The sequence below is a fragment of the Poecilia reticulata genome, linkage group LG2 (assembly GCF_000633615.1).
Source record: "Poecilia reticulata strain Guanapo linkage group LG2, Guppy_female_1.0+MT, whole genome shotgun sequence".
NCBI lineage: Eukaryota > Metazoa > Chordata > Actinopteri > Cyprinodontiformes > Poeciliidae > Poecilia > Poecilia reticulata.
Genome location: NC_024332.1, coordinates 43,967,307 through 43,981,624, shown reverse-complemented (window position 1 = coordinate 43,981,624; position 14,318 = coordinate 43,967,307). Strand labels below are relative to the sequence as shown.

Genomic DNA, 14,318 nt, shown 5'->3' with positions numbered 1-14,318 from the left:
CGGGTGGGCGGGGGCCTGGAGCTGCGAGGTATAATGGGAAACTTCTGTCATCAAGTTTGGAGCATATTTCCTCTAACGACAGGCAGAGTTTTAGATGCTTTATTAAAAAAGAATATTAGGGTTGCACCGATTTTATCGGCCAGCCGATTCATCGGAGCCGACTTCCTGAATTTTGGGAGATCGGTGATGGGCCGATACGTACTTGCATGTGAAGCCGATCAGCAAAGGTGTGAAAATCAGCTGCTGTCTTCTTCTTCTCTCCTGTTAGAGAGGTTTTCTGTTAGCCCCGCCCACCAGGTGACATCCGCACGTTTCCAGTTAACAGCAGTCGCCCACTGGTACCAACTCAGCGATTTATCGCCACTTCAGACAAAAAAAATTTGGTATGAGGCTTTTTAAGAGATTGGTAATCGGTGATCGGCCAGGAAACTGCAATCAGTGCACCTCTAAAGCACATTCCTCAGAAACGTGTAGACATGGCAGATGGATARATCTGAGTTTAAACCCCAAAGGAATCAAGCAAACTTTTATYTTCAGCGAGAAAACAGTTTTCTTTTTTTTCTTTTTTTTGATGGCAGAATTTTCCCAGCATACACCTGCTCCGGTCGGGGTGGGCAGCGGCCAGGGGGGGGGGTCAATGCTCTCTGCTTTCTAACCGCGTGTTACTGTAGACGTCTCCTAGCATCTTCTACTCAATCGGCAGTGGTCTTTCTCTCTCTCTCTCGAGTGATGGTGCGATCTCCGTAGCGAGCGGAGCGTCGTCCGTCACGTGCGTGCGTGTCGGCCCACTGGGCCGGACCACACCAGCCCCCACCCCTCTCTGCGCACTCGCCCCCCCTCCTTCTGTCCTGTCAGTCTCCCCTCCTGGGAATAGGTAAGGTTGGACCGAGTCCAGTAGGTAGGTGGCCTCTCTTTGTCACACTGAGCGACTCCTGGCAGCTCAGTGGCTCAACGCTATTGTGAGAAGTTGATTTTTTTTTTTTTTTTTGGTTTCATCTCTTGGAGGATTATACTTTTCCTATTGTCAGTGGTGTGGCTGTTGTCACGGTAACTTACAGTAAACGTGCTCAGGACCACAGCCCCTCGTTTTCCATCAGGTTTGGAGCTTTAGTTCTCTCTCTGCACTGTCATCGTATCTCACTGCAGTGCCAGAAATGCTCAAAAATGAGTTTCACAATGGAAGGAAAAAGATTTCCTGCTTGAGCTCTCGTACCGTAGCATTACTGCGCAGTGTTGTGGTTGTACCTCACATTTTGTAGCAGCTATTTTCCATAGAGCCTGTAAGCATGGTGGCCAGCCTGCTCCCATTAATTAGAACACAATGATGGGCGGCAACATAAAACACAAATTTTCTGATGAGTAGAAAACTGTATTCATACATTTTCACAGCTATAAAACGTAAATTAAAACACATGTTTGTTAACTATTAAGTAAGATTCTTCCCATTTGGCAAAAGCAAGAGCATCTAATGTCGTCTTGTGCTTCCAGGCGATACTTACCTGTCCTCCGAGGTTTCCCCGCAAAGTTCATCTACGACCCCTGGAACGCCCCCGAGTCCGTTCAGGCGGCAGCCAAGTGCATCATCGGAGTCCATTACCCGAAACCCATGGTGCACCACGCGGAGGCCAGCCGGCTCAACATCGAGAGGATGAAGCAGATCTACCAGCAGCTGAGCCGATACAGAGGCCTGGGTGAGGAAATGAAGTCAAGGCGTTGCTGTCATCGTAAAAACTAAATCAAAAAAGCATCACACACAACAAATAGCACAATATCTTTCACATGCAGATACAAGAACCCAGATTTGTACGGATGTTTTTAGGGGGAAAAAGCCCTGAAAAATTCAAGATGGCGGCCACATTTATTGCAAATTAACTAACACTTTTAGTAACGTATCACTTAATTCAACCTACTGATCATTTTCAAACGGTTGTCATGTAAAATCAATTTTAGAACTAAAATCACCATTTATGAATGTCAAATCCTACATATTTTGAACCACAGAAATCTTTTGTTTTTCTTGATCTTGTTTTCTTTTTCTGGTAGACATTTTTCAAAATGGCCGCCATGTTTGTAATGGAGAATATATGCTTGCTCTAAAATTGGCTGGCAGTAGCTTTTTGGCTAGCTGTGATGAGCACAGCTAGCCAAAAAGCTACAGGACTCTTAGCTCTGCTAAAAAAGTTAGCGGAAGATAACGCTAACCATTATGTACAGCCATCTTAAAGTATCTCACACAACAAACTGTACAATATCCTTTACATACAAGAACTTAATTTGGTACAAATTCTGGGGGGGAGAACCCCTGAAAAATTAAAGATGGCCGCCGTCGTGGTTGTATAGGAACATTTATTTTTGCATTAAAAGTGCCAATGTTTACCACAGAGGAATCCTTGTAGTGTCTAATCGACTTAATTAAATCCATACAAATCATATTTACTGATCATTTTTAGATTTTTTAAGATGCAACAAGAATCTAATATTAAACACATAAAAATAATTAGCGGGCGCTAACGCTAACCATGGTACAAAAAGTATCACCCACAACAAATAACACGATGTTCTGGTATATGGAGAAATGTGTGGATCGGATATTACCAGAAATGCTTGTTTGTAAATTTTGATATGTTAGTTCATCTCAGTTTAATATAAAAATGAAAAACATGGGAATATTTTTGTGTTTTATGTAATTGTGTTATAATTTTCACGCTTTAATAGTTGCCCAATAATTCAACACACACAGATATTCTCCAAAAAAACTAAACTTTTTGAAATATTTCCTAAATATTCCAGATAATCAGGAATGTGTGTTTATGTTGTCCAGGTCTATTAGCTTCTGTCCCGTCCACAAACGGGAACGGAAACGGAGGAATGATGGCCTACTCTCCTGGAGAGCAGCAGTCAGGGACCAACAACAACAATTCACATTGTAAGAGATCAAGGAACAAAACATAACTTGTGCAGAGTTTTTATCTCTGATTAGGGTCCATCTGACGACATTTTCCTCTTATTTTAGTGCCTGGAGTGTCGGGAAGCTCGGTGACCACCGGGAACGGCAGCATTTTATTTAACTTTGGCAACGAAGAACAGACGGGGCCCAGCAGCGTTGGACAACAGCAACAGCAGCGACTTCACACACTGCCACAGAACCAACATCAGCAGCAACATGGTAAGAACACTTCTGACATTAATGTTTCTTCGTAAATATCACAGTTTATCCTTTATTTGTCTGAATGAAGGACTAAAGGTGGCAGAAAATGTGGCAGCTTGCTGAAAATTTCCCAAAATACAGCAGAAAAAATGTGCTGAATTCTGATAAAAGCAAACATTTTGGCAGAAGGTTTGTCTGATACAAAACAATGCAACACAAAACCCGCTGTGAGGCATGGAGGTGGCAGCATTATGATAAGGAGGGGAGTGTGAGTCCAAATCATCAAAACGAGATTTCACCAGAGGAAAAATCAGAGAAACCTACAGATCTAAATAACTGAAGTAAACTGGATCAGATATTCTATAAATCAAGATCTGGGAGGTAGAAACGCACCGATCCACTTTTGGTATCGGCCGAAACTGGAAAAACAGCTGAAGTGAGTTAAAAAGTTTCTCTTTTTAAACACAGACAGTAAATTATACATTTGAAAACTGCAGCACATTTAAACAGCTTCACAAGGTCAAACATGTAGAAACAACTAAATGCACTGACATGTTCAGTCAGTGCATTTAGGAGTAAAACAGCCCGTGAAAAATAAATGATAAAGATGGTCAAACACGTAAAGTACAAACTTTCCTTAAAACGGTTCAGAAAGTGAAATTGTTTCTGTGCAGCTTTTATTTAACCAAACGTGTCTCACTGAGGTCAAAACTCTTTTTCAAGAAATGCCTGGCCAAATTAATAATAAATAATAACAACACATAGAATTAGACTGAATAGATCTGCCCTTAGGGATTATCGCCATCTAGAATTTATTTCAGTATCGGGACCGATTCAGATATTGATATCGGATCGGTGCAGCTCTACTTCTAGCTAGGAAGAAAGGATTGAATCATAAAGTGTTTAAAAGTTTCAGGTGCAAACCTTTTCAAGAATATCTGTTATTTATATCGATAAATAATAGATATTTTGCCTCCTGACAGATTTGTTGGGTTTTTCTGTTAATTTGTGCAGAAGCCACATTTATGGGGGAAAAGTGTCTTTTCATTACACAAGCCTGGATTTTGATGATTGTTTTCACCTTTTATGTCCTAATCTAGATTATTTCTGAATTTATACATCAAAATGAATCAACTTCATGTTGTGAATTAAGCACAAACTGTGTTGTGTCTCCAGCAGGATACCACTCAGTGCCAGACGCCAGCCAGAACATCACCAGCAGCCGACTCTATCATGAGTTTGCTGTGCCTCAACACCCAGGTGAGAGCAGATGCCATTTTCTTCATGTAATAATCAAAAATAAGAAGAAAAACTCATTATTATTCCAATGCAAGTACTCATCTCTGCCACAAGGGGGCGATGCATTTACAGTAGCAGCTTGTTCCTGCGTGTTTTCTGTGTGTTCATGCTTCAACACGCCAAATTTGAATGAGTGGGTCAGTAAAAGGCCTCCGTAGAACCTAATGACTCACTGATCAGCTGTTGAAACTATTTGAAACCTGGAGCTGCTGAAACTCCTGTCTCTGTTTACTCCAGTTCATTCCTCTCATGTCCGTTTCTCTGCTTGCCCTCGGCGACTTTCAGGCCTCCTGCTGCACACCAAGGGCAGCGGCATCACCGGAAAACGAGAGCGCGAGTCAGAACGGGAAGGGTCCGGGGAAGAGGAGCCGGCGTCCTGCTCTGTCAACAAAATGCAGAGACAGAGTGCAGAGGTCAGCCCTCAAAGTGCTGAAGAACTCGGCACTTCTTTTCCTTCAAAATACGAGAAACATCTGCAGGCTGCAATTAATGCATCTAAAATTAAGGCCTTAAAATGTCTTAAAGTCATTTAATAAAAGTAAGTCAGGGGTGCAATTCAAAAATGATCCAAATTTGACCCACTGATGCAGATGGAGACTTTTAATTTGTAATTTTCTTACAAAATAAAATGTAAAGTGTTTATCTTTATATAACTGAGCTTTAGCAAAAGGTGAAATCCTCATGTTTAGTCAGACACTTTTGCACCCAAATCAGCTTTTATTTAATTTATTGAACTTGGCTAAATGTAGCAAGGGGGAAAAAATTTTATAAAATAAATGTGTTCAATCGACCTCAAAAGAAACTGAAAACTAGATGTTTTTCTTTTAATACAGCAAACGTGCAAAACCTACGATGACGTGTTAAGGCCATTGTAGATTAGGAAGAAAAAAAAAGTAGCAAATTTACACCAATGAAACTGAGATCAATCCCAGAAATTTTCTACAAAAATTTGTGAATTTCTGAGTTTCAAATGTTGAAAAAATGTTGAAACTCAGAAAAATTCCAAAAAATCAAAAATTTTAAAATGTTTTTCTAGAACATTTATTTATTTATTTATTTATTTATTTATTTAGTTAGTTCTTCAGTGGAGTTTTACTTTTTTTTTGTCTACAATGCCATAACACACAATCATAAAAATCCCTAAAAAAAAGTTTTGGAACTACAATAAATATCCATTCTGAAAAACATTATTTGGCTACTTTTAGGTTATTTGGGGTTTTTGGACACCCCTGAAATAAGCAGATTCTCATTTTAGTGATTCTTGACACGACGATTTAATCGTGTATTTTTCTTTATCAGGACGTTTCTACCATTTAAAGGTTTGCGTTGCATCAGACGCCTCCACTGCCTGTGACTCACTTTTAACAAGGAATGAACTGGAATTGATTCAGACTTTGACTTTCGTTTTTATGAAGGAACCTGCAGTTAATTCTTTCCTGTACCGTGTTATTGACACAAAATAATTCACATAAACGTCACCTCAAGGCACTTCAGGAGAAAACTGAAAATAAATGGGCTGGTGTGACGTAAACAGAAACCATTTTCAACCAGGAAAAACTTTTTCTGATTGAAAGATGATTAGTTTTCTCAGATACCCAAGCAGTCATTCATAATTTACGTGCTTGTGGCTGGTTTTGTAATTTAGACTTCTTTTAAAACAGGTTCAGGTCTCCTTTTTATGTCATCAGATTTTCCTCGCAAAGGTTGCAAGTTTGGCTGCTGCTAAATTATTTTTAGTAATTGATCATTCTGACGAGTAATCGATTAGTCACATTTAAAAATTTGCCACATTCTCCAGGATTCTCATTTTGCCTCTTGCACCTTTTTATACAATGTTAGTGATAAAAGATGCAAACGCACTAATAACTAAATTTAAGTAAGAAAACATTTTAATCCCTTGAATGCATCAACAACTTTTAGTGAACATTTAATCATTTGTAGCAAATAAAGCATGTGCAGCTAAAAAATAAATTATAACATCAGCATGTGAAAAACTCAGGCCTTTAACATGAATAGTGTACGGCTAATATTTATATTTATATAATATAAGAACATTATATAAATGATTGAATCGGAAAAGAAACTTTATAGGAGATTATTTTGCAGAGGTTGAACCAAGTGAAGGTAAAACTTAAACTTGAGGAGTTTTCTGTGTATTTATATATTAATTAGTGCTTTGAGTGTGTTGTTCTTTCAGCAAATGGCATTTTGAGTCATTGACGATGATTATTTTTAATAATCAATTGATCATGATTAATTGATTAATCATTTCAGTCCTTGTTGAGAGCCTGGATTTCAATAGGAAATACAGGATCAACTTTTCAATTTGTCAAAAACTGAGTAATTGTGCAAAAGCTGTAAACTAAATTCATATGGGGATATAATGATGCCAAATGTCGCTCTTTGATGCAGTTAAAGGTTTTGTCCTGCCGCTCTGTGTGGAGCAGACAGATGAACTTTTGTCCTCACCCAGCCTTGTTTGTTTGCATTATTTTAACGTTTTTAGCATTATGTAAAGCATGTTTTAGTTCTGACTGGACATATTTGATCAGGTTCTGGAGGGAAAACTCTTTGCCTGGAGACATTTCCTGACTCATAAAAATTAACTCTTCTTAAAGTTTTATTTACATTTTTGGCTCATTTGCTGAGGCACATGCAGCCCATGTGGAAATTTCATTTAGCTTAGTGATTACATAGAATATATGTTGTAGTTGTCCTGTCTATGTATATATTAGAAACAAAACACAAATCTGGTTTATAACAGAGTTACAACTTTATTTTGCTTTTGAATTGTAATTCAAGACAGTGAAAAATAGCTTTATTTGCAGGAAAACAGCAATTTCTATGAACCAACTTTTAACTATTTCTATGGTAAAACTGAATTCAAAGAGTTTGATCATAATTTTACTTTTAAAAAATCAAAATTTCTAAATATTTTGCAGCACATTTTAGGAAAACACAATGAAACCTATGTTATGTTTTCTTTTTTTAAACCGACACATGATCATTTACAGCCTTTTTTAATAACAATTTCAGTAGATTTTCCATAAATATTGTCTGAATTATGATTTAGTGCTAAACACATTTACTGATTTCTGAACATTTTTATCCAACAAAAATAAGAAATTGACGACACTTTATCTCAGATCTGTTTATGTTTCGTGGGAAACTAAATATCTGAATATATTTAATAAATTATAAATGTTATCAACTTGCTGTATATGTCAGAGTTAAACATAACCTTTGGAAAAGGCCCTGCGACTGTGAATGTTTTTTTTTGTTTTGTTTTTTTTATCCTTTGCATAACCATCAGTGAGCCAAAGGCACAACAAATAGTGACTGTTTGTATGATGTGAACTTTCCTCTCCCACTTCAAAGCAAATATATTCCATTATTTGCAGTGTGTTCGCAGCGCAGAGTCGTCATCTATGCAAATGTCAGACCTGTCATGAAGCTGCTCACAATAAAAAATACAAAGCAGATGTTTGTATGCAGGAGCTCCAGTATGGAAAACAATGATTCACATAATGGGCGAAAGCCGTGGAAGTGGGAGTGCAGGAAAAAAGTCATTTCGAAAATGAAAGATAAGATAAGATAAGATAAATCTTTATTGTCATTGTCACAAGAACAACGAAATTTAAAAATTGCCGTAAGTCAGTGCATATGCTAAAAAAAAAGAAAACTTGTGTCACACTTTACATATACTGTAAGAAATACATAACAAGTAGGTGATAAAATAAAACTAATAAATAAGAATCACCACATTCTCACACACATCATTCATAATGATTAATGGTTATTTGATTGCATTTAGTTTTGTTATTGCTGTAGGATAAAAACTGTCTCTGAATCGGTTGGTTCTTGTTCTGATTGCTCTGTATCGTCTGCCTGAAGGCATCAGTGTAAACAGAGAATATCCGGGGTGAGAAGTGTCCTTTGATGGTAAAACCATGAAGATTATGTAATGTCCGGTTTGGAGGACAAATCAGTTTGTATTTACATTTCAGCTAAAACAAAAATACCTACAGTCTTCTCCATAATCGGTGCTAAAACCTTTTTTTAGCTATAAAAAGTTTATTTTTTTTGTTCATCTCTTGAGTTGAACACCAAATGTGTGAAAAAGGAATGCCTCCTTGCCATCACCCTAATCTTTAAGCACCCACAGATTCTCTATCAGATTTAAATCGCATTTAGAGCATTAACATTACGTCCAGTCAGAAACATTAAATTAAAGGATTACTGTTAATCGAACTGCAAAAGCACATCACCAACTATTGTTGTTCTAGTTCCTAGTGCAAAGGCAGACTCTGCAGTCAGACTGCAAAAGAGGAAGAGTGTTGTTGGTCTCCAGATAGCAGGTTAGCTGCTTATTAACCAGACTGGACTGGAGAAACAGAGCCTGGAGTAGCTGAGTCTGTATCTATAGTGATATATTTACTGCCCTGCAGGAATTCACAGGTTTCTAGAGTCAGATCAAACAGATATGGGATACATTTGGACCCAAACTATTCAGATTTACACTCCAAAAACACAAAACATTACCAGTTAATTTTGGTCTAGTTCCCAGTTCAACGTCTTAGTGCACTTAGAAATAAGATAAAAGTAACTTTTCAACAAGAAATATGAGCTTGTTTTAAGCCAATAACGTCTTAAAAGTGATGAAAAAGTATTATTATTATTTCACTTACAACAAAACATTTTACTCATATTATTGGTAAAATAATCTGCCAATAAAATTAGAACTTTTTCATCAATATTAATGTAAAACAAGCACCTATATTTTGCTGACTTTTTAGTTTGTTTTGTCTTATTTGTATCCTTGCTTGTATTGCAGCACTTTCAGTGTTAAATGATTTAAAATATGTCATCAATAAAGAGAAATAGGTTGGATTTGTGGTCGATTAACATCCTAATCAGCAGATTTACCAATGATCTTTTAGGAGAAACGCCTGACATCCAGTTTATTTGTGTAGAACATTTAACCAATTATTAAACGAGCAATAAACATTACATTTTGTCAAACGCAAAATCTATTGATCAGCGTTTCAGTAATGATTAATCAAAAGCAACTCTAAACTCGTGGGGTTTTAGCTTTGATAACTTTGTCCCCCAAATGGGCAATTTGCTTTCCAGTCAGCTGGACAATTACAGATAAATACATAACATAAAGAAAAAACCAATAATGAAAATACACCACAGCATCCATATGGAACAATAATTTACCACCACAGACGTTTAGGCTTTGAGGTCGACACTCGCCTACATGAACATTTATACCTCCTCTGGAGTTTTTCTGTTTTCTGGAAGTTTGTCCTAGATTTGTGGTGCATAGAAGCTGAATGCTGCTTCTCCTTGCGTGGCTCTGGTTCTGGATGTAGAGCAGACCAGAACCAGAACCTGGCAGGTCTGAAAGGCTGATCCAGCAGCAGCAGCAGATTTTTAATGTGTTTTGGTGCCAAGCAGTGGTTTATAAACTTACAGAAGTATATAGTCTACTCCCAGAGAGCCAGTGGAAGGACTTTAAAAACATGCGTCTTTGGACATGTACAACGTTTTCCGGTCTTATTAGATCCAATCCTATTGCTATGCTATGCTAGCAGTTCTTATCCGTATTTATCCTGATGACACCATTTTGTTCGCATCTAGTCCAACTTGAACTGCTGCCTTCTCTAAGCTTCACTTTCTTTTAAATCCAAAGGCATTTACATCTCTGTCTTTACAAATCACCTTTCGCTCAACRCACMACCTTCCTAGCTTAGACTACAGTGGCCTTATCCACAGAAACGCCTCCACAACTTTCCCCGTAAACCGSATGTCTTCTGCTTTACTGCAGTCCAATTTGTCCCGGGTTCTTTCTTCTCCATGGTAATCAGTTACCAACTGGGCACCACCCCATTTGGAGCAGGTTACAAGTTAATTGTTGAAAAACTGATGGGSTGTTAAGCTGATTATTAATTTGGTGTGGAAGTAGTGAATCAGCGTCTTTCTCTGAATGAGAGACATGGTTGCCTCAGTAACAAAATATTTGAGTGATTGTTTGGKACATCTGAAGMCAAACTGGACCAAAAGTCCAGACGTTACCATTTCTGAAAAGCCGTGTCAAACAAGTAAATGTCAGCAAACTTCAATTAATCAAAGCTTTATTAAAAGGCTGAACTGGAACTCCTGTTCGTGTGAGTTTTTATTTATTAAACAGGGTCATTTACAGTGTTCCTTCTTGAATATAACCCAAGAACTAAATAATTGTTCTTTTTTTAAAGCAGTGTTTAATATCTCCATGTCGTCTCTGGTCTCTCCTGCAGACATCTTAGGCCTGGTGGAGACGAGGCGGCTTGAAAACACGTCAGCATCGCCGTCCGGTCGGATGTTTGGGGAACCGTCGCCTCCTGAGCTCCATCCGGACACGACGACCTGCCCGTCGATCTCAACGCACCAAAACTGTGTGTCTTTGTTTTGTTTTTCAAARCTCCCAGAGGTATAAACACAAAGGTGAAAATGGGATGATTTGTTTAATCCAACGACAAAATTTGTTTGTTTTTTTAAAGTTAATTGGTTCTTTCAGGTGGGACAGCATGAAAAGAATGTGCAAAACGCCTCAAACCTAYGTCTTGGTTAAAATGTTTGCAAAAAAAATAAGTTTAATTAACAAGAAAAGTAAAAAAAATCACTTGATTGTCTTAAAACTGCTGCCACCAGCCAATATAAACTGTACTGATACTGAATTGCAGCTATAATTGTGGTAATAGATTTTATTTTTTCCCCTCTTACAGTAAAACTACCTAAGACACTAAATCCGACCCATCAGTTTTACATCTTCACAGCAAAATAATGCAGTTTTTATATTTGTTTTATGCACCGGAGCAAAAAATTGTGTATTTTATTTAATGAAAATGTGGACAGATTTCATTATTCTGAGGTTTTTCTTTCCTTGAATCAATAAAAGTAACTCAAAGTGTCGTTTTGACAGTGACAACCAGCCAGGTACTTTCAGGGACTTTATAGAAATAATCCAAGTACTTTCTCAGTTCACCTGTTGCTAGTTTGTGTGTAAATACAGTTTCCATTCATTTGAGGTCCAACTGGTCGTGTTTTTGTTTTGTTTTGTTAAGTCTGCCGCTGCCTGCTGGGGTGTAGGAGGTTGTTTGTTGGCAGCTAGTGACTGAAGGTTTATTTTGTTTGGAGGTTTTACGACACAAAGCACAGGAATCTAATTACAYAATGTGTAACAAAGCACCTCAGACCAGCTCCATTCTCCATCTTGGATTGTTTTTACAGTGCGTTACTACAGATGACTTTGAAGATTGCTTTTAACTTGGTTGTTTATGCTGTAAAAAAAGAAAAACTGTCGTTCCTTTACTTTYATTTTTTTATTTATTCTCATAGACGTCATGGTGAGTCCACCCACATCACAAACAATAACTATAATGGATACACTGATACACTGATAATGGATTATTTCAAAGCAYTTTAAAAAGCTATTCAAATTAAAAACCTGGCAGCCATTTTAATTATACCTCTAATCAGTTCTCCTTTTCACCATATTATCCTCACATCTGTCTTCATGTTGCCACTTTCTCCAAATCTCTCCTCATAGCAGCTGTAAACYTTCTTTTTCTCCTGCAGCTGTCTCTTGCATCACCTCTGAAACTCTTTCCCTCCACTTCCCCCACCTGCACTCACCGTTCACCAGCTTTGAATCCTCCAGCAGCCTGTTAAAACTCATCCTTTTTTTGTCCCTCTCCTCTCGTCTTCCTCCCATTCGGGCAGATTAATTTTGCCCTGGTGCCACTGGATTTCATTCTCCTTCCTCCTGTTTTCTGAACTCTCCCAAAAAAATCACAATATCATCGGCAAACGCCACAATGTCATACTATTAATATATAAAAATGCACGTCCTCGTCTGTTTTTAGTTTGCTTTCACTGATTTATGTGAGGTTACCAGTGGTGTGGAAAACTATTTTATCTGAAATCTCACCCAACAGTCAACAAAATACATCAGAACCTTCTGCAAACCTTCACTGTATATTCCTGCAGATATTTCTGCAGGAATATGCAGAGATATCTGAATATTCCTGCAGAGAATATGCAGGAATATTCTRCATATTCCTGCATATTCTCAACACATCCATTGCCTGCTTCATCTCCCTGACTTTCATTCTTCTTCCTCCTGTTTTCTGGACTCCCCCCAAAAAATTACAACATCATCTGCAAACATAATCATCATATTGAGAATATACAGAAACGTAATTGGGTTCATCTAATTTTTTTGTTTATTTACAGTGATTTACATTAACTTAAAAGTAACGTGGTGAAACACTTTTATCACCTGAAATCACTGTAAATGGAGACCAAAATACATAATGGCTGTCAAACGTCACTTTTCATATCTCTGCCATCCTTCATGTCTGAAATTCTTTAACTAAATTCTTAAACTCTTCCATTTTCTGTGTCTCTGCTCCCATTCATTCAAACACATTAATTCTGTTTGCTTTCGCTGATTTATTATTTTTCACCTGCTTTCTGGACTCTTACAAAAAAAAATAATATCATCTGCAAATGTGATAATCATGATGCTGGGAACACACAGGCACCTTGGGAATTCTCTGTTTCCTTACATGTGATCTTACTGGTGACATGGGGAAAATGTTTGCGTCATCTGAAATCAACAAACCGACATAAAACTGAGGTCAGACGACCTGCGACTCGAGTTTCTACAAGTCAAAAAATGCTTGAAGCTGCAGATTAAAGTCAAATTCGATAGGACGTTTCTGTACTTACATTTTCCACAGATCGGTCGACATTGTCCTACAGTTAACATCCTGCTCTCACTTTTGTTTTTGATGTGAAACTATTTTAGGGTTAAATTAGAGTTTATTGCATTTTAGACTTTTTAGCTGTTTAAATAAACAGTTGAATTGTCACTGGTCCTGTTTTCGTAGCGCCGTTCTGAGGAACCTTAGAATAAATCAAACCCTGTCTGTGGTTCATGTGGTTCAGTTGAATATTATCGCCCTGCACTCTGATTTTACCACATTGCAGATTTTCTTTCTTCTAYTCTTATTGTTTGTGGTGTGGACGCCCACTAATGGYAGAAAAAYGAGTCRCAGCTTCTCCACCTTTTGCTTTTTGTTTGTTTTGAAGGAAAGTGTTTGGACTCGGCTGTAAATATTAATCAGCTTTAATCTTTGCTGTCCCAGTTAATCAGACACATGCAGTCTGTTCTGTTTGACCATCTGCATATTTAACATTATTATTCACAAACCCATTGTCTCTGTGGTTTTTCCACCTCTAGGTAATGTTGTTACAGTGTCGGTGATTTAATGTTTCAAAGATTTTTATTTAAACTTACACGACCAAATATGCAATAAAAATTAAGAATTTTATTGAGTCAGTAACATTTTCACCTTTTTGTTTCTCCCTCCAAAATCTCAATTTGTTTAAAAATAACAACTTCAGAGGATTTCGACTTTACAGTTATAAATCAGTCAATCAGAGACGAGCAGTCTCTTCACAGAAATTGCTACTTTTTTTTAAAGATTTGATATAAAACTAAAAACTCGATGAACAAAAAGATTGAAGCAGTAAGYTGAGCTAARATAAAATAAGTGACTGCGTTTAAATGAGCTTAATTCTGTCAGAAAAGCAGAAACCGACATTCCTTAGAATAAACCAAACGCCGTCTCTGAAGGATTTCTACTACCAGAGAAGAAGTTCAACCACATATGAACACATGGCTKCTTGTCACATTGTGGAACTGAGAATCGTCCAGAATTGTACAAAACTGTTCATTTAAAACATAAAGGCAGAAAATTGTTGTTAAACTTTAGAAAGATGCAGCTGGTCTCATTCAGGTTCTGCATTCGCCATCATT

General features: G+C 37.5%; 1 protein-coding gene across 1 annotated transcript in view; it reads left to right on the top strand.

Annotated features, from left to right (window-relative positions):
- The window catches only part of LOC103461922 (cryptochrome-1-like), a 40,492-nt gene extending 26,662 nt beyond the window's left edge, over positions 1-13,830 (top strand). The window contains exons 8-13 of the mRNA XM_017309448.1: positions 1,489-1,691; positions 2,822-2,926; positions 3,014-3,166; positions 4,328-4,408; positions 4,733-4,860; positions 10,750-13,830. Coding sequence (XP_017164937.1) covers positions 1,489-1,691; positions 2,822-2,926; positions 3,014-3,166; positions 4,328-4,408; positions 4,733-4,860; positions 10,750-10,758 — 679 coding nt within the window. The 3' untranslated portion in view covers positions 10,759-13,830. The remainder of the gene's footprint in view (positions 1-1,488; positions 1,692-2,821; positions 2,927-3,013; positions 3,167-4,327; positions 4,409-4,732; positions 4,861-10,749) is intronic.
- Positions 13,831-14,318: the final 488 nt, after the last annotated feature.